The sequence below is a fragment of the Vidua macroura genome, chromosome 18 (genome assembly GCF_024509145.1).
Source record: "Vidua macroura isolate BioBank_ID:100142 chromosome 18, ASM2450914v1, whole genome shotgun sequence".
Taxonomy (NCBI): domain Eukaryota; kingdom Metazoa; phylum Chordata; class Aves; order Passeriformes; family Viduidae; genus Vidua; species Vidua macroura.
Genome location: NC_071588.1, coordinates 11,235,409 through 11,260,707, shown reverse-complemented (window position 1 = coordinate 11,260,707; position 25,299 = coordinate 11,235,409). Strand labels below are relative to the sequence as shown.

General features: G+C 43.3%; 2 protein-coding genes across 10 annotated transcripts in view; one reads left to right on the top strand and one right to left on the bottom strand.

Moving 5' to 3' along the window:
* The first annotated feature begins 9 nt into the window (after positions 1–9).
* PISD (phosphatidylserine decarboxylase) lies at positions 10–24,956 on the top strand. Of its 5 annotated transcripts, none has more exons than XM_053993479.1 (8): positions 10–89; positions 3,044–3,138; positions 7,371–7,546; positions 19,643–19,879; positions 19,992–20,130; positions 20,868–21,014; positions 21,717–21,877; positions 22,186–24,956. In XM_053993479.1, exons 1-8 carry the CDS (start codon positions 64–66, stop codon positions 22,408–22,410), a joined length of 1,206 nt encoding a protein of 401 aa, XP_053849454.1. In that variant the 5' UTR covers positions 10–63; the 3' UTR covers positions 22,411–24,956. The 5 variants fall into 5 exon arrangements, with proteins under 5 accessions (XP_053849454.1, XP_053849456.1, XP_053849455.1 ...); XM_053993481.1 differs by lacking the exons at positions 10–89; positions 3,044–3,138 and adding exons at positions 15,470–15,691; positions 17,511–17,676 and having other exon boundaries at positions 7,473–7,546; XM_053993480.1 differs by lacking the exons at positions 10–89; positions 3,044–3,138; positions 7,371–7,546 and adding exons at positions 11,272–11,374; positions 15,470–15,691; positions 17,511–17,676.
* Positions 21,857–25,299, bottom strand: part of SFI1 (SFI1 centrin binding protein) — a 28,873-nt gene continuing 25,430 nt past the window's right edge. For 4 of the 5 annotated variants that reach the window (XM_053993475.1, XM_053993476.1, XM_053993477.1 and 1 more), the window contains exon 30: positions 24,945–25,299. In XM_053993475.1, the coding sequence (XP_053849450.1) occupies positions 25,192–25,299 (108 nt within the window). In that variant the 3' untranslated portion in view covers positions 24,945–25,191. Of the gene's footprint in view, positions 21,943–24,944 lie in introns of those variants that run through there. The other variant, XM_053993474.1, reaches the window with a different exon arrangement.

Sequence of the window (25,299 nt, the reverse complement as noted above, 5' to 3'; positions counted from 1 at the left end):
GTTCCCGCCCTCGCGCGCGGGCCGCGGCAGAGGACGCGGCGGCGGCGGCGGCGGCGTGGGAAGATGGCGGCGGCCGCGGCGCGGAGCAGGTACGGACACGGCGGGGCTGGGCCTGGGGCTGTCACTGTCATTGTCACTGTCATTGTCACTGTCTGGCCCCGGCAGCACTGTCTGACAGCCGGCACCCCGCGGGGGAGGAGGAGCCGGGCTGGGGGCCACAGCCTTCCCCTTCTCGCCCCCCTCGTTCGCTGACGTTTCCCTGCCGGGGTGAGTGCGCTTGTCTCTGCAGCCTTGGCCCTGCCCTTGGCATGTGTGAGGAACCTTGCCCTCCTTCTCCAAGCTGGAAAGGAAGATAAGGGGTTTAAGTATTTTAAGAACGAGAAGCGTTTGGCCTTGTGTAGTTCTGACTCGGTTTTGCAGTCTATAGCTGTCAGTTTGTAAGTGCTGAGTAGCAGTCGGTAGATGGAGAGCAGCTACAGCCCCTCGGGTTATGCAATCCGGGGGGATGGCTGTGAGGAGAAGCACCTGGCCGGGCACTGATACTCCTCTACAGGAGATATCCTCTTACAGGTTGTGCTTTTCATAGCAACCAAACAGCTTAAGCAATGCTGTTTCTCGGCCACAGTTCTCTGTTCTTGACTAGAACACATAGTTCCCTTATTCCCCTTTCTCTCTCAAAACCTGGAGAAAACACCATGTGCACAGAGCATTCTGTTATCTCCGGCCTCAGTGCTGGCAGCAGAGTGTTGTCCCTTGTCCAGAGATGGCTGAAGACATAGAGGGGCTGCAGTTAACGTGGAATTCCTTGGCAGTTCCTTTTCCATCAGCCTCCAGTCAGATTGGAGAGGCAGGAGGTCAGTACTCCAATGTGCATTTGTACCCATCAAGGTCAGGCTGTCAGGAGCAGGGAAAGTGAGACTGTTTAGTTTTGTTGTCCTTGCCTGTTTTTAGGCAGGTTTCAGAGGAAGATAGAAACTTTTTCCAGTGTTGGACACCAAAACCAATTTTGGTAAGAGCTTAGGGTTAGGTGTTGTGTCCTTCCACTGTCTGAGGAAGTACCACGTCCCATGGGCACTGCCCCAGCAGTGAGAACAGCTCTCGGATGCCAGCACAACTCGTTCTGTTCTGACTGCATTTTTGTATAGACTATTATGTAGGAAGGCTAATAAATGTCTCAAATACTAATGCTTTAGGCTGCAGTTAAGTTTTAATAATGTTTTCCATTACTTTTTAGGATTTGAAAACTCTTCTGCTAAATTTAAGTCTAATGCTAATTCTATTAGTTCTTTATTTTTTTGAGCCCCTTAGAAGTAGCCCACAGGCTCCCAGCTTACTGATGAGCAAGTGCTCCTTTTATCCCAAGTGTTTTAATATGCTGTAAAACAGGCCTTGTAAGTCCACAAATTAGTGTAGGTCTGGTATGACCCAAGAGCATGAGGTGACCTCGTTGTTCATGACAAATTAGAACGTGTTGCTCTGTAGAACATACAGGTTCTGCAGCAGTGGGAACACTTTTTCTGGCTTGCTAAGGAAATAACATCCTGGGAGATGATGCAGCAGTGGGGCGTGTTTAGCACGTGGTTACAGGAATCTGGGGCTTGGGGAGGGTCTGTCCTGTCACGTTTGGGTTAGTACAGGGATTTTAACAGAGACCATGAAGCTGAAGGGCAAAGTGAGATATTCTGACACTCTTGCTGTAGGGATAAGAGAAAACTTTAGCTCTTGGTCCTTGGCTAATGTTAAAGCATAGTTATCAAGTGTGCTGGCTTAATGATGTAACTTCTAGACAAGAAATCTGTACATTCTTCTTTGAAATAAAGGGATCATGCCTACATGTAACTCAGTAGACACCTGAAATTAAGTCTTTAAATTCTTAATAATCACTTCCTGAGATTGAATGGCCCCAAATGATGCAATAGCTTGTAAGCTACTAAAGTAATTGTGTCTTCCACGTATCTGATCAAGAGCAGATGAAGGGCCAGAGGGCAGATGAAGACATCCCAGCTGTGGCACTGCCTCCTGAGAATGAGCAGGTTGCACAAAGATCTGGTTCTTCCTAAGGGTCTGAGCCTGTTGGGGTGAGAACACTGTCCCTCTCCTCCCTGTGATCCTGTCTGACAGCAGGGTGTTGCCAGGCTACAGTCAAATACTTGCTTAAACATGCTTATTTACAGACTTGGAACAGTTCTTGTACAACTGGATGTCTTCTTGTCAGATTTATTAGGAACATGAAATTAAACATTATATATTAAACACACAAAAAGTCCTGGGTGAACCCTTTCTCTATATTGGCCAGTTCCAAGTCTATTTTATATATTTTCAGAGGGCAGGACCACTCTCACTGCACACCAGTGGTAAGGTAAATTCTAAAGAAGAGCTGCTGTGCCTGGCAGCCTTTTTACTTTTTCAGCTACACCACTTGGTCTAATAAATGCCATTACTTCTTCATGGAATCCAAAACTTCTCGATGTACTCCTCCTCCTTCCCACCAGGATGGTAAAGTAAAAGCTACATGAACCAAATCATAAGTGTCTATCTAGACAGTTGCTGTTGTAGGAGGTTCTTAAATGACACAGTAGTAGCAGCCCAGTGGAAGTGGAATAATCCCAAGTACTAAACAATAAATATAAAATTTACCACTCCATTTGCATTTTAGAGCTCCAAACAGGCCAAGACATGCTAATAGCATGAGTAGTTACCTGTAAAGGGCTGTTGGCAAGATCAGCATTTACAATACTCAGAAAAGTATCACTGTTACAACAGCCCAGGAGGAACATTTCAATATTTGCTAAGAAAAAATAAAGATGCATCATTGAATAAGTACCTGCAGGAGCAGTTGGATTGTCAGGTTTTTCAGTTTATTTTTAGGAAAGGAGTCGACCACAAGGGACTAGGCTCAGTGGAAATTTTATGATAATTTGAGTAGACTTTTCCCTCTGTTACTCAGCTGCTAAATATTAGATGGTCACTACACTGAACTGCTGACATTTGCATTATTAAATATTTGTACTTAAGCAGCCACTCTTGTTTGTTGCATTTGCAGCTTGCTGTGCAGCTGTAACTTGCTGGTGCACAAGAACCTGTGTGTTAGAGCTGGAGTCCTGTGGAAGCAGCCTCCTTCAAGGACATTTTTCAGTGGTAAGTGATGGGTTGTAGCTACAAGTGGTTTTAAATTCAGGGTCACTCACAGTTAGGCAAATTGTGGTCTCATATTGGGGAAGGTGAATTTTTTTAAATGAAAGGAGTGGGAGTCCAGCATCAAAGACCAATTAATGGCATATCCTTAGACACAAGCTTCCAAATTATGTTTTCCGCATAGCAAAAGAAGTTTCCATAAGATTTTTTTCCATAAGATTCCATAAGATCTTTCCATAAAATCTTTTCCATAAGATTCATTACGAGCTTTTGTTGTTTGTTGTTTTCAAACTTTACAAAGCATCTGAAACTTTTTCTAGTGAAGGTGATTCCTGTATAGCAAATTAAAACCCATAGGTTTATTTTTCTTAATTATTTTTTGCACTTTAGTTAGTTGTCTCAGGAGTCTAGAGTTCAAAAATTATTTTTTAAAAAACACAGTATAATTTACCAGAAAGATTCATGTTAGGACAGTGGTTTTACATTTTAAAAAACCCACTTAAATGAACTTGATGAGCAATAATTTGTGTACTTTCCACGCCTACTGAAGTGACTAACTGGGAAGGACAACATCAAACTTACACGTATTTAGAATATTCAACTGTATTACCTGCTTTGTAGTGCTGCTCTTATCAGGTGTTCACCTTGAAAAGTCTGAGATATTCAGATTTCAGCAGTTTAACAGCCCTATAAGAAAGAAAAGGTATAAATATCCTTTTTTATTCAATCTGTATTTATAATTTTAATAGATCAGGAAATCAGAGTAGGTTTACATGAAATGTTGGTTAAAATGGTATGTGCACTTGATGTTTCTGTAGCTGGGTAATGCTTTGAAGATCAAATATTAATGTTTGCTTTTAAAGAATATTTGTAAACTTGTATGTACATTGCCATATATTAATATCACAAATAATAGTTTTCAATTTTTGTTTCCTTGCCAGCTGAGCTATTGGTCCCATTTTCCAAGACCATTTCTTTGGGTTAACTTGCCTGTCCAAGTGCTTTGTCTGGTGTATCATATATATTTCATCATTGAAAAATATGCCTACACAGATGAATAGAAACAGCAGCTCTTTGTTGTCTATAAATCAGTCATTACAGAAAAAAAAAATCTTGGAAGCTGAGACACAATGCAAAGTTGTTGATCACAAGGAAGAAAAGGTCATTTTAGTTAAAATTAGCTTTGAGTTTTGAGCAAGTCAATTTTTAACCTTACATTTTCTAATTCATTGATATTTTAATTCTGATTTGGATTTAAAGGAAAGATAACTCTTCTCTAATTTTGTCTCTATCCCTTATAATGGTCTCCTCTAAGTGTTTGTGTCATGTCCTGGAAGAAATTCTTAATTTGGTCAGAGCAGTGAAGCAGCATTTATGCATCTAACTGCATAAACTAGATAATTCCTGCCATTATTAAGTTTCCTTTCTCATCCTGAATTTTCCAGCATTTCTGAGGGAATGTGTATTTTTCACCTGTTCCAGAGAAGGAAACTGTTACTAATTTTTATTCTCCTTTGCTGAATATACTCAGTGTTTAAGAGAATTCTGGAAGAGGTTGGCTTTATCTGTGAGGGCTTCAGATTTAGGGTAGTATCTAAAAATATTAGTACACTGACAGTCCTGCATCTTTTTCCTCTTGCCCTGGACTTGTTTCTGGTGGCTCTTGTGCCAAGGTATGAGCTCTCCACACACTCTCATGCTGCTTTCCAGGGAGCAGCAGTAGCATCACTAGAGAGCACGATGTTCAGCTGAAGTCTAAGCAGTGCCAGCTGCCTAAACCTGGTTCTGTTGCCAAAATTAGTAATTAGTGTTCTTGTCTTAGAATTTGTACACTTGTGTGAATTCCACTTTTGTGGGAAAGGTGTGGAATTTTGTTTTGTCAGAGCAAAAAAGCTTGACAGTGGCATGTTGGATGCCTTTGCAATGATAATGTTTTGGAGACCAGTTACGGAAGTGCTGTTTCATTAATGCTGGAGATGGTGAAAAGTCAACTTTTCATTTCTCAACAACTTAAATTGTGTTTGCTGTGGCTTGTGGAACACCACATGGTTTGGTCACTGGTACAGGAAGAGAAACGTTCACATGGGTGTAATCAATGCTTTTGAAGCAGAAACTGCCTCTCTCTGGATCCAAACCAGAAAAAGCTGTTCCCACTGAGGGGTTTTGGTTTGGGAATTTGTGAAATTGCTGAAATAGCTGGGCAGCTCTGCTAACTTAGAACCTAAGATGTGGTGGAAGGGAGTTAAAGGCTTTAGGGCTAAAGAGTATCATTGGTCTGTGTACAGACATTTCTGTTGAAATAGTGATGCAAAGTTGAAAGGTTGAGACTTTGTAAATTCAAGTAAGTCTGTGTTTTTAAACATTCAGCTGTTCTAAATGATCCCTCTCCTTCCCTGAGCATTGTTCTTTAGGAACGAATAATTTTTAGAATCTGAACTGTAACTGTAGTTGCTGCCTTGTTTGTTTACTGAGTTTGGTTTTCTCCCCAAGAAAATAATTTTTTTTAAAGGAGTAACAAAGCTGGTTTTGTTTTATGATGCATTTAGGATATATAGCAATATTTTAAATCACAAGTGTAGGAAAGAAATTATTAAGAAATATTTTTTTGATAAAACTAAATGCGGACAATAATTATTTTATTATTTTTGTTTGGCATCTTTTTGCAGCATCATGGCTGAATGCTTCTAATCAACTTAATTCCTTAGAGCTAAAGCTTTCCAGACTTCAAAACAATTGTGCTTTGTCTCTATGTGTGCCTAGAAATGGAGTTGGTGTTGATTGAATTCTTTTGGTTGCTAATGCACCCACCCATTCACAGTCAAGCCCTAAGAAGCCTGGCTTTGATGGAGCAAGATAAAGTTCATTTGGTTTCATTCTGGTGCATCCAAGTTAATGATTGCTGTGGAAATGACAGCAGTCAGTATCAACAATTGGTTCTGGGCATTTTCTGTCAGGCAGTGACTTGTACTCATTGCTGAGAACTTCTCACTGACTGGCAGATAGACATGAGCAGCACAGTCTAATACTGACTTAGCCCTGGACAGATTTGTTTTCGCTGAAGATTTTGGGATTTTGAAATTTGGCAGGCCCAGCTGTTGGAGTATTTTATATAAAATACTCCAACAGCTGGGCCTGCCCCACGCTTGGTCTCTTGCCTAGTGACCACACCACGTCCTTGTATCTCACAGTGACTGCAAGGCTGGACTTAGGCAGGAGGAGCTTGGTAGTTACTCAGTAAAAACCAGATGTAGTACTACACATCTCTTTGTTTCACGTGGTGACTTGTATTACAGCAGAAATGGGCCTGTTTTCCTGTTACCACACCTGCTCTGAAACAGGTCATCATTTCCTTCCCTCTTCCAGTTAGCTGTAGAGTCTGGGGATTCCCAAACTGTAGTGAAAGCTTTAATGACTGAGAAGCACAAAGCTTCACAGTAGTACAGATTGTTCCCCAGCAAATGATTATTCTACATAGTACCAACATTCTCACAGCTGGAAACTATGATAGTGCTGTCAGACACTAATTTTATGTATTTCTCCACGGGGCTTTCAGGGAGCACACTTTATACATATTTTGGGGAGAAGAATGTTGGAAGCATGTGGGGTGGCAGGGACAGGGATGAGGTTAAAACCACAGATGACCAATTAGTGTTGGTCAGTTTACAGTAACTTGGTAAACTGCAATAACTGGAGTACTCAGGAGCATCTGTACATACCTTCTGTGTCAGATTTATTTTCTAATCACATTTTCATCACCTAAGCTCATATCCCTTGTGGCAGGCACATTCTTCTCTCTCTCAGGATTTTTTTCATAGAGGAGCACAGAGAGAAGAAAGAGAAAACAATTTCTATTTCTGCTCCCTGTTTTTCCCATGTGGAATGTGTTTGGAGAATTGTTTACCTGGGGTGATTGCTTGGTTGGATTCTGTTGAGGATTGTTTGAGCCTGATGATCAATCCACCTGTGTCTGGACTCAAGAGAGAGGGTCACGAGTTGTGAGTTAGATATGGTAGTTAGAAAAGTAGGTATGTAGTTTTGTATCTCCTTAAAATGGTATATTAATGTATTTTAGTATAGTTATAATAAAGAAATCGTTCAGCCTTCTGAACTGGAGTCAGACATCAGCATTTCTTCCCACTGGGTTCATCTGCATTTACAATAATCCCTCACTGCACAGAATTGCTTTCTCTTTACTGTGTAGCTGTTCTCTTTCCTGAAGATTTTTTCTGTTACAGACAGGAAGAAGTTTCACACTGCTCCGGTGGGACAAGTCTTCCGCCTGCGGCCCTTCCATGTTCTGGTAGCTACAGGTGGAGGATATGCAGGATACAGAAAATATGAGGATTACAAGTTGGAACAGCTGGAGAAGAGGGGCATAGAGGTGCCTGTGAAGCTTGCAAGTGAATGGGAGGTAAGAAAATTGGGGCAATTTTACTTCTGCCACGTTTGATGCAAAGCTCCTTTGCTTCCATTTCAACACAGCAGTCTTTAATTTGCCTCTACTGACAACATGGTCTTGACAACTCATGGAACTGAAGTTTTCTGTCACTTCAGTAACTCATTTGGCTGAAGTCATGATACATTAGGAACTGCCAGCAAAATCTTTTAGTGTGGCTAGCCCATATGTGCTTTACAAGAAAGCTGAGATAGAATAAATGCCTGGTTAATAAAAATTCACCTGTTTCTTGAATGAATTTACAGCAAGACCTTTTTTCTTAGTTTTTTTTTTTTTTTTCACTTAGGTCTGTAATTCCTCTTGATCCTGAGGGATTTTTTTCCTTTTCCTTTTGGATTCCAAGGAGTTGAGAAATTATTGTGGAATTGCAGATGGTGTGTATCATATTCATGGTCAAACACCCATTGCAGCATTGAAGTAAATACTTCATGACTTCCTGTAACTACTGTATTGCCTTGGAAGTATTAAGCAGATTGTTCAACTTCCCGTTGGACAGTTTAAAATATATGTGGTATTCTTCCAAACAGCCAGTTGAGTGCCTGCTTCAGTGCCACTTCTGAAGGCAAGGAGTTAAAGATTCTAGGATTGTAAGGTTGTGTAGGAGATGCTTTAGTGTGACCTCTGGCACTCCAGTTTCTTTGCATTCCTGAGCATGCTGCCAGTGTGTGAGTGATTTGGCCACATGCCTGTGGGAGACTAGGCTGGAATCCCTAAATTTCAGTAGTGACCAAAGCCAGATACGATCCAGACAGTCCAGATGCTAACAGCTTAGCCTATGATAACTCCTGAGGAATCTGTCTTTTCTTTTCTTGCTGAAGTTTGTTTCAAATGGTTTCTGAATAAAAAAAGAAGTGGTAAGTGTCCACAGAGTATTTATTTAACAAGGCAATGTTAATTCAGTTTTGATGCTTGAAAACAAATATTCTTTTGTTATTTATACTTTTTGGTATGAAATTGGGTAATTCTCTTATTGGATTTGCCTTTTTTCATTATACTGATATGCTGGTTTGTTATTATTTGGTGAAGCTAAGAGTGTTGCTTTTGATGAAACACCTTTAAAGGATTTGGTTTTTACAGTGGGGAAACGCACAGAGAATTTCAAACTGATAAGCAGGGCCCCAAATGCAGCAGACCATAGTAGGAGAGGCTAACAAGACATCCCAGTCCTTCCTGATGTGTTTGAGTTCTGTTGAATGCTTCTGTGGGAGGGAAAGGAAGCTCAATAGTTATGAGGAAAAAGAGAAACTGTGGTCACACATTGCAAGAAATATTCCAAACAATGAAGGATTCAAGAAAAAATAAGAGCTGCATTGTTCCTTTTTACTGTAGAGTGAAGTGGGATTTTTTGCTGACCTGTCATTTTCCATTGTTTTGGTTTTTTGCATCACTGGGCTCAAGCTGAGGGGTGTGGAAGGGGGGGGTGTTGTCTTGTATTTAGGGCAGAATAAGCCTTTGCATAGGCAAAGAGAGACCAAGAGTGATTGAATGGGCTTTGAAAGAGTAATACAGAACAAGGAACTGGTGCATGTGCCCTCACTGCTGAGCCTGCTGCTCTGAAGTGCTGATTCCATGGTACCAGCCTCTTGTTCCTGTGGGATTGTGGACCATCTTCCACCTGCCAGCTCTGTGTGTAAGGCAGATTGCCCTGCTTCTGAGAAGAAGACATGGTATTAACCCTGCTGAGCTGGCAGGGAAGCTCTCCCTGTAGCAGAGGTACATGCAGGGATCCTCATTGAGGTGTGCCTCATTTTTGACTGAATTACAGAGTCGGTACACTTCTGTGTGGTTTTGTTTTGCTTGAGCTTCAAAAAAAAATGGGGAGGTGGGAAATGAATCTGGTGCAAGTCAAGTGTCCCTTAAGTTTCTCCACAGGGAAAGACAGAACTACTGTTTCTTTAGCACAGACCTTTTCTTTGTGTAATTTTCTTAGAGACATTCTGTCGCTAATAGCTTGAGCTGATTAACGCCTTAGTGTCTCCTACTGTGAATACCAGTGGGGATCAGCTTTCATTTAATTAGATGAGGTAAAGCAGAGCGCTTGGAGGGAGACAGGTAGATGTTTATCAGATAGATGGAAGCTTATTGTTCCAAGTTTTTGCTGTCACAGAACATTTCCTGGCTGGGATCTGCAAGCATGGCATGCCATTCATATGCTAACTAGAGGCATTTTGCTGCTTCTTACCTGGGCACCAGGGCACTGTTGATACAGGATCAAAGAATTACTGTGGGAAAGCTTGGCCAGAGGGGGAGTTTGGAGGAACAGAGAGTCCAGATGAACCAGAGTTTTGAGAGTGGAACTTGTAGGCGTCCTTTGCTCCTGTAGTTTGCTCTGTTCTGTGTAAAAAAAAAAGCAGTGTATATTGGAGTGACATGTGCCAGGAAAGCACAGTAAACGTCTCTGGAAGTGAGCTGAAGTGTTCAAACTGCAGCTTATTGTCACGGGCCAGTTTTTAAAAACAACTTAATTCACCAGGAGAGTGTTTGAGCATAGGTTTAGGATCTGGATTCTCAGAGGTAAGAACAACAGTCTTTCCTACTGATGTCAGGAAGTGCTTGTATTTATTGTAACAGAGGATGCTGGAGCTCATATGGCAGTACAGTACAGAAGGTGCTTTTCTTGGCCCAGAGGAGACATTCACTATTATGGTAAGAGGTGTGTTTCAAGTTCAGGAAAGAGCTAATAATGGAAGAATATGTGATATTTTTTTTTAATTCGACTTCAGAAGAAATATAATCTCCAGTTGGTCTGTTATTCCTCATTCTTGCTCCCAGATTCTGATGCTTGGAGTTTTATTGGCACATCTATGCAATTATAAAAAAAATCCTTGTAAAGTGGTTCAAAGTACACAAGAAAGATGGTCAGAAAATGTTAAAACCAGTGACATTTCAACAGCATCAGATTGTGTAAAGGTGGCAATGGTGTAAATGTTTTTCTCGGTTGTCCTGGAAAATGGAACCAAATAAAACCAGTTTGGGTTTATGGGGTTTTTAAAACCTAAACAGTGGGAAGGCCTTTTGACTAGATGAGTCTGTTCTGTCTCGTGCAACTTACTGTGCATCTTCCTGAGCGTCTTGCTGGGCTTATGGAGCAATTTATCTGAGCGTTTCGGAAGCAGTTTGTGAGACTGGAGCACACTTTCCTGCTTTGGCAGCCAGTGCCTGTGTGGGATTGTGTTCCCGCACCCGGACACGCGGTGGGAAGCTGTGCAGCGCACAGAATCCGCATCGGTGCCTTGCTCCCCGACAAGTCTCTTTCCCCGTTGTCCGGGCCAGCGGCTCTTTGGGAAGCTGAGCGCTGATCCCAGGAGTGCCCGACCCTCCCGGCGCAGCCCCTTATCCCGCGGGCCGCCGTGTTCCGGAGCCCTCCGGTCTCTCCGTTTGCGTTCGTGCTGCCCTGGCCCCTCCTCCGAAGGGGCCGGGGCCCTGCGGGAAGGAGCCGCCGAGCAGCGCCAGTGGCTGGAGGCGAGGCGGGGCAGGGCCGCCGGCCCGCGCCGCTTCCTTAAGGCTGGGACGGGCCGGCTCCGCCCGGCGCGGCGGGCCGGGAGCGGCGGGAGGTAGGAGCGGAGCTGCCGGGGCCGGGGGTGCGGCTGTGGCCGCCATCCGCTCCCCTGCCCGGAGAAGGGGGCGGGATGGCTGCGGCGCGATTGGGGGGGGGGGGGGGGGTTCGCAGTCCGCTGAACTTTGTTCACGTGTCTGAAAACTGCTTTGAAAGGAAGGGTCGGTGTCGTATTTTGGCGATTGAATGCGGAAAGCCGGGACGGAGGAGACTTTCCTGAGCATCAGGTAAGGGCTACCGGACCGCAGGGCAGATGTGCGAAGGCTGGCGGTCAAGGGGTGATTCAGTCTGGCTTGCTGGAAGTTTCAGTGATGTTCCAAAGTCGACTCATGAGTAATCTCTGAGTAGATTAGAACAGAATGAGTCTGCTGGACCAGCCTTATCGCAGTCCAGAGTCCCGCGGGGAGGGCAGGGGGCCGAGGAGCCGCCGGAGCTCTTGCGCAGCTTCCGCCGGGTGCTGCTCTGTGGGGAGGATGTAACGCGGTTTATGCTTCCTTTAGAGATCCTTTATGGTGCTGAGAGTTTGCTTTACCGGTATCTTAAGCTAAAATAATGGGGGCGGTAGTAGGAGGTGGTACTGGAGTGTTGTTTTAAACCATTACTTGGAAATTACTACTACAAAGTATTAAAAGGGTGCCATCAAATTTCATGTCAGTTTGTTAAATAAATAAAGCTGTATCTCCTTGCTTCACAGAAGATCTCTGAGACTGTATAACAGGCTTTTTGGACAGAATTCAGAACCCAGTCGTCCAGTTAGGTTATCCTAAAATATTTCTTTTTTTCCCTGCTCTATTTATACAAAGTAACTGAAACAGCATTGTAAAGTTAGGGGAAAGCAATAAAAAGGTTTTTTTCCTAATACACGAAGTGAAAATGTATAGAAAGGCTTTTTCAAATGAGAAGTAAAGAATTTCAGACAGTACGGGTAGACGCAGCCGAGCAGGGTACGGTTCATTAGCCAGCGCTGGTCAGTCCGCGGAGAGCGGTCCCGTTGGAAAACTCCCGGTGGAGCCGGGCCGCCGGCGCTGCCCAGCAATCCCGTGGCCTCGGCAGACGCTCAGGTTTCCCAGCAGCATCGGGGCGACTCAGCTGTGCTCTCGGAGTTCGGGAGCTCCTGCCTGGGTGTGCAGTATCCAGTGTTTGTCCTGCCGGGCTGCCTGCGGAGAAGGTTGGGTGTGAGCAGGGATGACGTTTGTGATGTGGAACAGTTACTGCAGGGAAAGGAACGGGACCTTTAACTACGGTCACCGAGTACCTCGCCCCTGAGTGCAAGACCGTAGTTTTTGCTGGCACTTGAGTACAGCACTGCGATGCGTTCAGTGCATTTTTTAAACAGTAGTTCAGTGACCAAATGTAGAAAGTTTGACCAGAGGGCTTTGAGCACTGACCAGCACATTCCAAGCCTAACGAGTCATGCTTACGGTTTAAAACCGAGGCTGCAGGTTTGCAGTTCAATTGCATATTAGTCTTTCTTGCAACTGCCTTGCTGTGTCGTTTTTTAAAAGTTGAGAGAAGGACTTGAGTAGTTCACTTTTTGACAAGTAATTAAAAGAGGTCACTGGATTTGATGCTTATTTGAGCTGACAGAGTAGAAGCTGTTGTATAGCTGGCAGATTAGCAGTTGTCTATGAGATAATAATTCTCTATGGATTCATACCTGCTGGTAACTGTTGCTTTATTTGCCCAGCATGGATTCTGGCGAGCTCAGACAGGAGAGGGAGTTTGGTAATGGTGTGCAACCCCTACTAACCAAAAATTTTAAAGATTTTTATCTGAGCTGATGACACAGGCTGTGGGCACTGCCTGCATCCCAAGAGGTCCAGCTATTGAGATGCCATTATATAAGTTCCTCTGTCATGAGCTGTTTGATGAGCAGTTCTTGTTCCTTTCCCCATGGAAAGCAGGTAAATTCAGGGTGGATTTTTCATTTCAGCCTTCTTACACTGTAGGAACTGCATGGTACTTCTGGGGCAGCCACAGCAGGGATGTGGCCAGGCATGTCAGCACCTCATCAGGACTCAGGTGTTGGCATCTTGGTGAATAAAATGAGGGGAGTAGAACAGAACTTAAGAGAAACTTATTTGGCTGTGTGCAGTTTTTTTAAGAAGTGGAAGAAAAAAACTTGTAACCCCCATGTTTTTCCCTTCCTGGAGAGGAATCTTTCTTGCCCTGCGTTTTTCTTTTTGTTTTGAACTGAAGGGTGGTGCTACCCACTTCATCAGGCTGTAGAACATTTCCATGTCTGGGTTTTTTTAGGGAGCAGGTCAGCTGTTTCTCTGGGTACATGCTTCCTTCGAATCATGGTCACTCAGCTGAGAATATAATAATTCCTTAAAAGTGTTTTGAGGGATAAAATTGAATTTTACTGGAAGAGCTTGTGGGTTACCTCCCTTACCGTGAAGGGAAGAGCACTGAAGCAAATGTGATAAGACGTGTTTGCTCTCTGTCTGCGAGGGTGAAGGTTGCACAGGAGGAGATGGGATGGGGAGCAGGGTTCCACCCTGGCTGCAGCAGCTGCTGGGCTGGGTGCTCTGCTGCTCCTGCCCAGCTCCACCAGTGCCAGACGAACTCTCTCCCCACAGTTCTGTGAACACACGTGTTCAGTGTGAAAAATAATTTTGTCTTGGTCTGATGAAGTTTCTTTTGAAACAATGTTGTCGATTTAGCTTGTTGCTGTTTAAAATTAAGTATTTACTACTGGTAATTTCTAATGTTCCAAATGAATCAGGAAATAGCTCCCCTGTGCTCCTTGTTGCTTTTCTTTGAATTTTGATAGGATTTGGCTAACTGCTTTCAGCATTTTACTATACAGATGGTATAATTTTTGTTGTGTAGGAGTTTCTTGTGCCAGCCAGAGAAAGACTAAATGATATTTTAAATAGGAAAACAAAAAGAGTTGGCACAAGGCTCAGGGAGGAAGGAGTATGCTTTGAATGCTTTCACTGATCTTAAATTTCCCTTCTTTCAGTTAGCTGTTTTTTTTTTTTTAAATTTGAAGTTGTTAAAATTCAGCTTGAACAACATGCACACAGGTCTTGGAACTTCCTGACATACAGAATACCATATAGAAGTTTTCTTCCTGAGAAAAATACTCTAATGCAGGATCTTCAGAGGTGTTTCTAGGGAGTATCTGTAATATTTGGAGTTGAAGGCCAATCAAAATACACAATTACTGCTTGAATATTTTCCTTTTGAGGCCTGACTGGGATGCCATTAGCTAGTTAATTCTAGCTCTTCCTGCTGGGCCTCCCACTCCTCCTGCCTTATCCCTATTACAACACAAGCCTTTCCCTCAATCAGAGCAACAGTGCTCTTTTTGATCTATTCTGTTAGCCACAGTTTTCATGGTGCTTAGAAGCCTTTGGAAGCAAGGAGGGTTTTTTTTGTTAATTTTCAACCCAGATTTAGCAGAAAGCAGAAGTGAAATGGAACCACTAGAGAGTCAGCCCTGAAATAGTTCTGAGTATTTGGTTTAATCTTGAGGTGAGATGTAGCTATCTGACTTCCTCTTCTTGGAGCAGGGCTCCCTTAACAATCCAAACCCAGTCACTTATGTTTGAGGTGTGTTCTGTAAAGAGGGAAATTTCTCTGTATATTTAGAATGCTTAGATAGAAACAGTGCAGCCTTTGGTCTTTAAAAATCAAACCAGCTTCCTTTCCAACTGTTTTGTATTTTAGTTCTACTGAACATAAAAACTGTGACAGTACTAAAAGTCACATAATAGACACATAACACATTTTTATACCCATTTCTCAAGCTGGCCCTAAAACTGGCTTATTTTGTATGTATCTGGTTATGTGTAGAAGAATGTCCATTACCTGTTCCCTTAACTGAGTGTTTTGAGATGGAAGGAGGCTTCCACAGATGGATGCTTGTGTCTGGCAAGAGCTGTAAATTAGAAAGACATTCCTTTCTGTTCTGTTTTGTTCTTTACAAGCTGGACACTAAGAGCAGGAAAGGATTTTTGGTGCCCAACAGTCCAGAATTCTTAGCAGCAGCTGCTGCACTGCAGAATTGAAGCTGGGAGTTATCTCCTCCTCCTCCTCCTCCTCTCCGCCCTGCTCCTCCTCCCAGCCTTGCATTCAGGCTGGCGCTGGGATGAGCTGTGCAAGGCCAGCTGGCTGTTCCTCTCACTAGAGCATTGCTGCCCAGCAGCCTGGGACAGACGGCAGGGTGTTTTTTGGGGAGTTGGGTTTCAATGGCCACCCAGACTAGCAAGAAGCAAGGACTGCTCATATGGACAGCTCATTTTTATCGTGTGCAGAGTCGGCTTTGTAGTGGGATGTTGAAATGTGACACAATGCCTGTTTGTTTGCAATAGCTGCAACTCTCGTAGCAGAGATTCAAGTGGGAAACAGAGAGGGAATCCAGAGACAAACCAGCGGGGGATTTAGGAACTGTGACGCCGAGTCCTCTCTCCTATGCCGGAGCAAGCAAAGGAAAGAGAGGTAGAGGAAAAAAGACTGAGCCTTGCAACAGCCGTCACCCTGACGATGTGTCAGTCAAACACCCTGCAGGGACCAGAGCTCCACACAGGGAAATGGTGAGATGCTACAAAGCTTTATCTAACCCTCCACCCTCTTGCTACAACCTCCGCAAAGTTAAAATTCATGTCCGGAGGCTGCGCTCAGGGAACGGCGGCAGCAGCAGCTGTGCCGGGGACCAGCACCCACAGCTGGAGAGTCCAGGCCCAGCTGGCTCTGCCGGTGGGACACCAAATAGGAGAACTCGTTTCAGGTACTGTTCAGTATTTTCTGCTTTGCAGGAATGGTGACTGAAGCGGGAGGGAGGCTGGGAGGCTTTCTGGGCAGAAGGAGCGGGAGCCATCTGCGAAGCTTTTGTTTGGCCTAATTACTATAAAGCTCCTTATACATTGTATTGGCAGAGAAGGGCATGCTGTTCCATGACAAGGGGAATGGGGAAGCTTTAATTCCTTTCCCTTCTACTCTTTTATCACTACGAGAATGGAAAAATTAGTTGAGGGGCTGCTCTGAAACCAGGCCAAGGCAGTGAGAAGCCAGAGGGCTCCAACGTGATGCAGCTCTGCAGGGATTGGTCCAGGAGCGACTGCAGTGAAGGGGGGGAGAGCAGCGGGAGGGGGAGAATGGGACCCAACCCGGCTCCTGGCCTGCCAGCCCTTGCAGGCTGCTGGGGGGTAGGGGTGGGAGGGAGAATGTGAAGTGTCCCTTCCTATTCCCATGTTGAGTCAGTCCTACCTCCTGCTGAGAAGCCTGCATTAACTCTGCTAAGACAGCACTTCTGCTCAGGGTTCTTTTTCCCTGTTGCATTAAGATGCACAGATCATTCTCTATGTATTAGTTCTTCAGGGGAAAGAAGTTGTGTTCACTGCAGAAAAAACATCTCTCTGAGCCCAAAGCACCATCTTGCATCCCAGAGTGGTGACAGTTATACCTGTCTGCCTGATATTTTAATTCTGATCCAAGTTTTGAAAAGAACAAGTTGGCAAGAAAATTTCTTTTTAAATTCTCAGCTTTTCTCCATCTTGGAAAGACATACGCAGTATTTTGTAGTTCCTCTTTCATGTCACAGGATCCCTTGAGAGAGTGAGCTGTTGGGAGCAGCCAGACTGTGCCACTTCAGTTTGTGTGTGCACGTCGCTGCGTCCTGGGTGCAGAACAGTCTCCTAGCCAGGAGTTCAGTCAGTCATTTGAATAGTTTGCCCTCAGGTAGACAGATTTCCGTTTGATAATGTGACCTTGGAAATGCCAGTGGTTTTTTCATGAGTAGAAGCCAAAGAATAAATGGGGACCTGAAGGGTTTTGCATCCAGACCTCCTGCAAGGGTCTGAACTGAGGTCCTTGATGTCTGTCCTCTGCTAAGAAGCTGAGTAGCTTTTCTCTGTGAGAATTAGAAGGTCAACTTCTCCCCATGGCCATTTGTGCAAAATGAGGTCTCTCTCAGTCAGGACATCCATGTAACAAAAAAAGTCAGAGATGCAGCTGGTTATGAGGCAGGGGAGTTGATTATTGGGCTATGGAGACTAGATTATTGTGCAGTAGTAGAAATATTGGCTTTGTCCACATGTTCCCTATTCGGAACCAGGATACTCAGTGAAGGATTTCAGACCTGGAAACTGGTCTTACCTGTAACTTTTGAGGGTGTCATTCATAAAACGTTACCTATGAGGGTGAACACCATTATTTGAATGGAAGACTTATTTTTCAGATAAACTGTTCTTCTATTTTGGGAAGGGGAAGAACTGATCAAAATAAAGGAGTAAAGACTTGTAGTATTAAAGATTAAGAAACATTTAGCAGGAATAACTCACCCCAGCTGTCGGTAGCTGGTGGCTCTGCAGCTGAGATGCCTGACCCTCTGATGTTGTGTATGTAATCTTTCAGGTTGCAATTCCCCCAGCTGGCCCTGAGGCGAAGGTTGGGCCAGCTGAGCTGTATGTCTAGGCCTGCTCTGAAACTCCGTTCTTGGCCTCTGACTATTCTCTATTACCTTCTGCCTTTTGGTGCTCTTAAACCCTTGACCAGAGTGGGATGGAGGCCTATGAGCAGGGTAAGTGTGAGCAGGTCTCTCGCGCGCCGCGTCTGGGAGCTGTGTCCTGGAGGAGCTGGCAGCAGCTGGGGGGAAGAGTTGCTGCATGCAGGACAGCCTGGTGATCACTGGTGTGAAAGTTTTTACTGTCTGTAATTGTGTTGATTAATTGCTTCACAGACAAGTGACTTTTTCAGGAGCAGAGAATTACTTTGTCCTTTAACAGTCAGGGAAAGTTAACAGAAACTTCTGAAGGAATTCAGTCACCTCACAGTATCAGGGCTAGGACAAGGAAGACCAAACCTTTTGGCAAGTTTCTTTTCCTGGTCCTAATGAAATGGTCTCTTTTTTTTTTTTGTTATTTTCGCACCAAGAGGGTTTGTTCCTTGAGTTCATTGAGCATTTGTAGTCCAGCATGTCCAAATGATACACAAATCTCTCCTCAGACACTGTTGAGAGCAGGGTATGGGATGCCTTGCACATAGTAATTCTCCCCACAAATTGTGCAGTTTCAGAATCCAACAACCAAGTAAGTGTTTTGATTGCAAACATGAACAAAATTGCCATTCTTAAGCCTATTTTATTGAACATCTGTTCTGTTTGATCCCATCAACTTGAAAACCAGGTTCCTTTGAAGAGAAGGGGCTGATAGGAAATACTGCTTTTGACAACTGGTGTGATTTTATAGCTGTATGTACATTTTTGGTGTTGGTGGAAAACAGCAAAGTTAATTTTTAGAAATTAATACAGTGTAGGGCATGTCAAATAAAATGGCAACATTTTTTTCTTCAGTACTTCAGCTTATATAACCTAAAGTACTGTTCATTTAGAAGGTTTTATCTGACGTAAGATTAGGTTGGTACTTCCTTTCTGAAATATCCCTGTATGTACACAGGATGGTGTTTTGTAAGTGAATCTTAATTTGCTGTATTTGGTATGATGGAGCCAGTGCATACTTCTGTTTGTGTTTATGGCTGTGCTTTTCAAGACTTAATCATGAAGGATATGATTGAGAACAAATGACTCTCACTAAGAAAAAATCCCAAGTTTTTAGCTGCAAGTTGAATGTAGCTGTTCACCAGTCAGCAGATCACCACTTCCTTTGCAAAACTGGTTTCAGAGTGTTCAGTTCCCTTGGTCCATATTCCCCAGCTTCCCCCAGTTACATCATAGCCATGTGAGCTTCCTGGCTGACAGCAAGTACCACAAACCCCAGAAGAGTTGTCTGCTGGAATTACCAACAGAAAGATGTTGTCATCTCTTCACTTCCATCAACAGCACATACCTCTTGCCAACTTTTTTCATTTGTTTTCCTTGCTAAAACTTGGGTTTTGGTGAAAGTCTAAAGGTGTATTTCTACAGAAATAAAGGCAGTTTATATTCTTGTAATTAGCAGCTCCCATTGTTGTGAGAGAAGGAGTAAGGCTGGTGTAAGTTTATACCTGTGTAGCTTCATCCAGTGGGTACATTTCTTTGATGGTACTTGTGTCATTAGAGCATACAACACACAGTACTGGGTGTGGGGAAAAACCCTCAGTAGCAGCTGCATCTGAGGAGCATGTCATCCAACACTGAGAAGTTATTTTCCAGTCGATTTTCATTTAGTTATTCACAAAAATTTATACATTGGTAATATTAAACCTTTCTGATTCTACTAGAATATGTGCGACGTCTCTTTTTTTCTGTAAGCCTCACATTGGGCAGTTTCCAGTAACTTCAATGTGGAGCTTCAGCCTGCAAAGGAGTGGAAATTCTGGCTTCACTTTAAAGTTATATTAAGTTTCATCTTGTCTCTTGTCTGTTCTTGCCAGAATGGAGGGAATGAGGATGAAGTGCAGTGTAAATTTTTTGCTGTCTTAAAGCTACTTGTAACCCATGAATTCAAGGGAGGGGTTTGCAGGAACAGTCTGATCCTTCCTGTGTTACGGGGAGAAGCAAGGAAGCCATCAGTGGGGAGAACACTGACCTGCTGCAATTCTCCCTTCAGGTCGCCCTGTACAAGTCGGTCCCAACGCGGCTGCTCTCACGAGCCTGGGGTCGCCTGAACCAGGTGGAGCTGCCCACGTGGCTGCGGAAGCCGGTGTACAGCCTGTACATCTGGACCTTCGGGGTGAACATGAAGGAGGCAGCTGTGGAGGACCTGCATCACTACAGGAACCTGAGCGAGTTCTTCCGCAGGAAGCTGAAACCACAGGCACGGCCGGTCTGCTGTGTGCACAGCGTGGTGAGTGAAAGGACGGGAGGGCTTCACCCAGCACTGCCACTTCCCTCAGCCCCCATGCTTCATGAGGAATTAATGAACTGCTAACTGTTTCCATTTTTTCTCTTTGCTGTAGATTAGTCCCTCTGATGGAAAGATCCTTAATTTCGGACAGGTAAAAAATTGTGAAGTGGAGCAAGTAAAAGGGGTCACTTATTCTCTGGAATCTTTCTTGGGACCTCGCATCTCCACAGAGGAAATGCATTTTAGCCAGGGTGAGTTCTGTGTCAGTTCTGCATTTATTCTGCTGTGCCCTTTCAGTGTTCTCAGAAATCATAAGACTAAGAGAGATGAAAAAAAGTAACATTTTCTTGCATTGTCAGGAACAAAAGCAGGTCTGATTTTTGGTTCGTTTTATTTGTGCGTAACCATGTCACTGTTCCAGTTCTTCTCATTCTCACCAGTGGCTTTATACAGTCATGCCTGGCTCATTCTGATTATCTGAACTGAGCTGCTTGGTTCCTACACTTGACTCCAAGATCTGTTGCTGTACCATGGCTGCAGCACTCCTGCTGTCACACTGAAACGGGCCCAAGCACTGGCTAGCAAAAACTAGATAAGCTACTCCTTAACAAGATCCATGCTCAAGCACTACCTCTCTAATGACTTAGAGGACTCTTCACAAATTCTGTTCGTAAAGAGTAGCTTTAATAAAAATTCTGTTGTAAAGGATTTCAGTTTCTGCTGTTTTGCTTAGGGAAGGGCAAACTCCAAAAGAAAAATTTTCACTGTGATTGAAACAATCCAGCATCTGATTTTCTTGTAAAGGGAAAGGAACATTTGGAAATACTGGATTTCTGCATGAAACCTGTGTTTCTGTAGTCCCACCAATCCATGTGGGCTGCATTTAATCCTCTACTATTGCACTGGCTCTAACATAGACTGCCCGGCTTTGGCAGATGACTTCAGGAGGAATATCTTTAACCCCTTCCTTTCCCTGCTTTTTCTGCAGCCCCACATGGTAACTCTTTTCAGCAACAACTGGTCACAAAGGAGGGGAATGAGCTCTACCACTGTGTAATTTACCTTGCACCAGGGGATTATCACTGCTTCCACTCGCCCACAGACTGGACAGTGTCACACCGACGGCATTTCCCAGGTTGGTTTCTGTTCCTAGGAAACAACTGCAGAGCAGCTATGGAGGGAAGCACTGCTATGGGCCTCTGCAGAATGAGACACACCAGTGCAGAAGTTGTACAGTAACATGATAGACAGTGTTAGAAAAGTAATTGTCTCAAACAGTAATGACTTTTGCAGCTGTATATTTACCAGAAAATGGTGAAAACAGTAATATTGTATTCAAACTGTTTGAGTTCTTTGAAGTACCCCTTGATTCACGGTGACCTGATTTGTTCCCAAACACTGTTGATTCAGTTTGCACCTGAAATATAGACAGTTCTGCAGATGACACCAAACAGTATCCCGAAGTATGATCTCTTCTTGTGCTTGGCAAAAAAAAAATGCAACTGAACAGTCACACTACTGGAGCTGGGATCGGATGTTCTTGCAGATAAAAATATTTTACTTTTTGGTATCTAGTAATACTCTAGTATTTGGATTTGGTTTCAAACACCCTGAGAGATAGATTGACAGACCACACACATCCTTCTGTGACATCCTTTGTTTTCAGTACAGACTTGTCTTTCATTTGCTCTGCCTGGCACTTGCCTCTCTTCTTGAAAATAACTGACAGAGTTGTTTACTGGATCAGCTCCAGTTACACTGAAAACATCATCTGAGTGGCATTACAATATTGCTACAAACCAGACAACCTAACCTGAATATTTTCTCACTCCTTCAGGCTCTCTGATGTCTGTCAATCCCGGAGTTGCTCGCTGGATCAAGGAACTGTTCTGCCACAATGAACGGGTTGTCCTTACAGGTGACTGGAAACATGGCTTCTTCTCATTAACAGCTGTAGGAGCAACAAACGTGGGCTCCATCCGCATCTACTTTGACCAGGTGAGCAGGATCATAGCAGGCACCTTTCTGGTGTTAATGGTTGAGGTTGGTACAGCATAACAAAACTAAAAAAAAAAGATCTTATTACCCTGAAATTAGGGTGTTTCACAGTACTGATATTCTAAGACTGATCTAAACAGTGCTGTCTCTAATATAGACAATTTAAAAAATATTCCTATTGCACATTTGAACTGTGAGTTTGTGCATGGAAAATGCGTGAGTGTGTACAGTCCACAGCTGTGGTGATGAATGAATACAGAGCACTGAAATCCTCCAGTAAATCCTTCTCTTCTTCCTTCTCTGTACAGGACTTGCACACGAACAGTCCAAGTTACTCTAAAGGTTCCTACAATGACTTCAGCTTCATATCCAACAACAACAAGGAGGGAATCCCCATGAGGAAAGGGGAACATTTAGGGGAATTTAACTTAGGCTCTACGATCGTGCTAATCTTTGAGGCACCCAAGGACTTCAGATTCAACCTCAAAGCTGGACAGAAAATCCGCTTTGGAGAAGCACTGGGCTCTCTATAGGAACTGTCTCAGCAAGAAGATTTTCTATAAAAAGGGACACTCTTCACACCACTGAGTGTTTCACTTATCAAGTTTGTATCACTCAGCAGGACCTGGGTGAGGAGGAAAAAAAGATGTCACTGCTGCATTAAACTTGAAAGTATTTGGTCTACATTTACCTGCTGCTGAATGTAGAAACTGAATTGAATGATCATGGATGTATTGGGTACAACTGCCTTTAAAGATGTTGCCCATGGTGGTTTCAGGCCCACCCTGTGCCTGTAGTCTTTCATGTTCTCCCCTGAATGTGCCACAGGATAATTATGTTCTTAGAGCCTCTAAGTCCCTTTTAAGCCTTCCTAGGCAGGTGCAGTGGGAAAGGGTGGAGGTAGAGATTACCTGTATTAAAGGGACACTGACAGGCTGAGTCAGACCTTGTACCTTGTATCTACAGTATCTGTTTTTCAGACCTTGAGTAAAGAATATATTCTCATATTTATTTTATTCTACGAAACTCCACCCAAATTCCTAGACAAAAGCAGTCTCTGAATGCACAGATGGCCAAACAGTGAAATTTGCTGGTGTGGCTTCATGGCCCAAACAAAGCAAAATGTACAACAGTCAGTCAGTACAATGAGGGACACTCATCCTGAGTTTTGTACTGTTAGACAACTTTAGTTCTTTTGTCAGACATTGTCCCTTCAAAAATGGACTTTGCACTGTATTTTAAACCTGAAAACAGTGTCTACATTCCAGACAACGGAACTTGTCATCTTGCAATTTTCTTTTTTTTAAAGATAGACAATGCTCTGTGTCCTCTTCCTAATCCATTGTTTTATTTTGCTATTCCAGGCCTTAAAGTTTTTGTCTTGATGAAAGACAGTTAACTTCACCTCTTGGATTAAGGAGTTAGAAGACACAGGGCATATTTTTGCTGGGTGATGTGATGACAACTAAAGTAAGCCTTTTCTTTCTGCTAGGTATCTTGTTACTTTGTCACTAAATTCTTGAAGAATTAGTTCCTCTGTTAAAGGACAGCTTCAGCTACTTCAGGACCAATTTTTATTGTACAGAGTGAAATGCCCTATGCACTGACTGTGTTTAAAGTATTTATGGCTCTTTAAAGAAATCCCCTGTTGCTTCCCAGGTGCCAGTCTGGCCCTCCCTTGACTGGGCAACAACTTCATCTTATTCAAAATACAAAACAAAAAACCACACTGGCTCTGACTTGTACCCTCATACTTAATGCTAGGAATGTGCTGGGGCTGAAATCTTTGTGCTGAAGCTTAATCCACTGTAAAATTTTAAAGCCTCTTTGTGACTTCACATCAAGAAGAGTTAAAATCTAACACCTTGGATCTACTGCATGTGGCACTGACAAAAACCACTGCCAAAGTGAAGAGGAATTGAGTTTTAAAGCAATGTACAAATTGGTTTTTGAGAATAAACTGTTTCAAGTCCCAGCACTCAAACATTTAGAACTGATTTTGCTATCCAGAGCTTGTTGGAGTGGACATGCTTATGAAACCTACCTTTGTGCTTTCTGAAAGATTTCTCATACTACTTCCTTGCTTGAGCTACTTTTCTGCTACTTCAAGGAGATGACAGGCTTTGATGAGCTCTGATCTCCTAAAGAAACCCTTCTTTGTATGCACTGCAGAAAATAGAATATAATTTTGTTGTACAAATGTCCAGTTTGCCAAGTCCTGTATGCTTAGCTTGTCATCAGGAAGGAAGGGATGATGAACTGCCTCTAAGTGATGTAGCCCAGGCATGAGTCAGACGAGGGTGGCTGTTTGGGTGACAAGCAGGAGAAAATTCATTTGGCTCCAGGAGTCAGTGTTTCCTCACACAGGGAGGAGTTTGAAAGCTTGAAGTGGCTCTCAGCCACCTATCTTGTTAAAATTCTTGGTATTAGCAAGTTTACTCCTGCAGCAGTATAGTACCACATACAAGTCTTTTTAAACCTTTGAGAGTGAGAAAAGAGTAAGGCAAATATCAGCCCCAAGAGGATAAAGTTAGGGTGAGCTTTTTGATTGAATTTCAGTGTCATGTTAACAAAAGAATGCAAATTTGTTCCAGTGGATAAGAGAAAAAGACAACTGAATCTTTTCCTTTTTTTCCACTGGGGTCTATGACATCCAGATAAAGCCAAAGGAAGTTAAAGCTTTAATTTCTTCCTACGTAGCAGCATCATCCATAGTATCTGAAGGTAAATATTAGCCTAGTGATGGAGGATGGGTTGCTTGATGTTTGCTTTATTAGAAATCTCAGAAGGAAGAGAGGATTCAGCATGCAAGTGGCTGTTGTTATGATGGTTTAAATACTGTGCAGAGCGAGCTAATAAACCAGCATTGCTTGTGATGCAGGGGCAGCAATGCACCCCAGGAGTGAAAAAGTTCCTCGAGGGTACTGATAATGCTGTGAATTTCTCCTGCATGGAGAATCCATTTAATTCAACTGTATCAGTAGCACGGTATTTTTGTATGTCAAAGTGTATGACTTACTGACATGAACTCATTTAATTGCAAACATTTTGAAATAAAGAGTCTTATCTGTGTTGCTTATCTCTGTGGCATGACAGGTAACCTAAACTAGGTATTGCAAGTACAGCATGAGGTAGATCTAGCTCCAGTTCGGTTTTGATCAGCTAGAGTAACAAAAAAGCAAAATTATTTTCATTTAATTTATCAAAATATAAATGCCATACATAGAACTGTGAATGGATACATCTTTTCCATTGTCCCCTCCTATGAAAGGGGCAAAAAGTCCTACCACTGAGCTGGGAAGTTGGAAGGTGCACTACAGATCCAGGGCAAGCTGGATATCTCGCAGGCGGGCAAGCAGGGCCTGCACATGGTGTCTCTCAGCCAGCTGTGCTTTGGTGAGAGTGTTGATCCTCACCTGCAA

Excerpts from the sequence above, each read along its gene's own strand:
- PISD (XM_053993483.1), top strand. The coding sequence starts at position 15,570 with ATGCCGGAGCAAGCAAAGGAAAGAGAGGTAGAGGAAAAAAGACTGAGC. Across the intron at positions 15,692-15,768 it reads GAGCTCCACACAGGGAAATG|GCTGCGCTCAGGGAACGGCG; the intron begins GTGAGATGCTAC and ends TCATGTCCGGAG. Across the intron at positions 15,886-17,510 it reads AATAGGAGAACTCGTTTCAG|GTTGCAATTCCCCCAGCTGG; the intron begins GTACTGTTCAGT and ends GTAATCTTTCAG.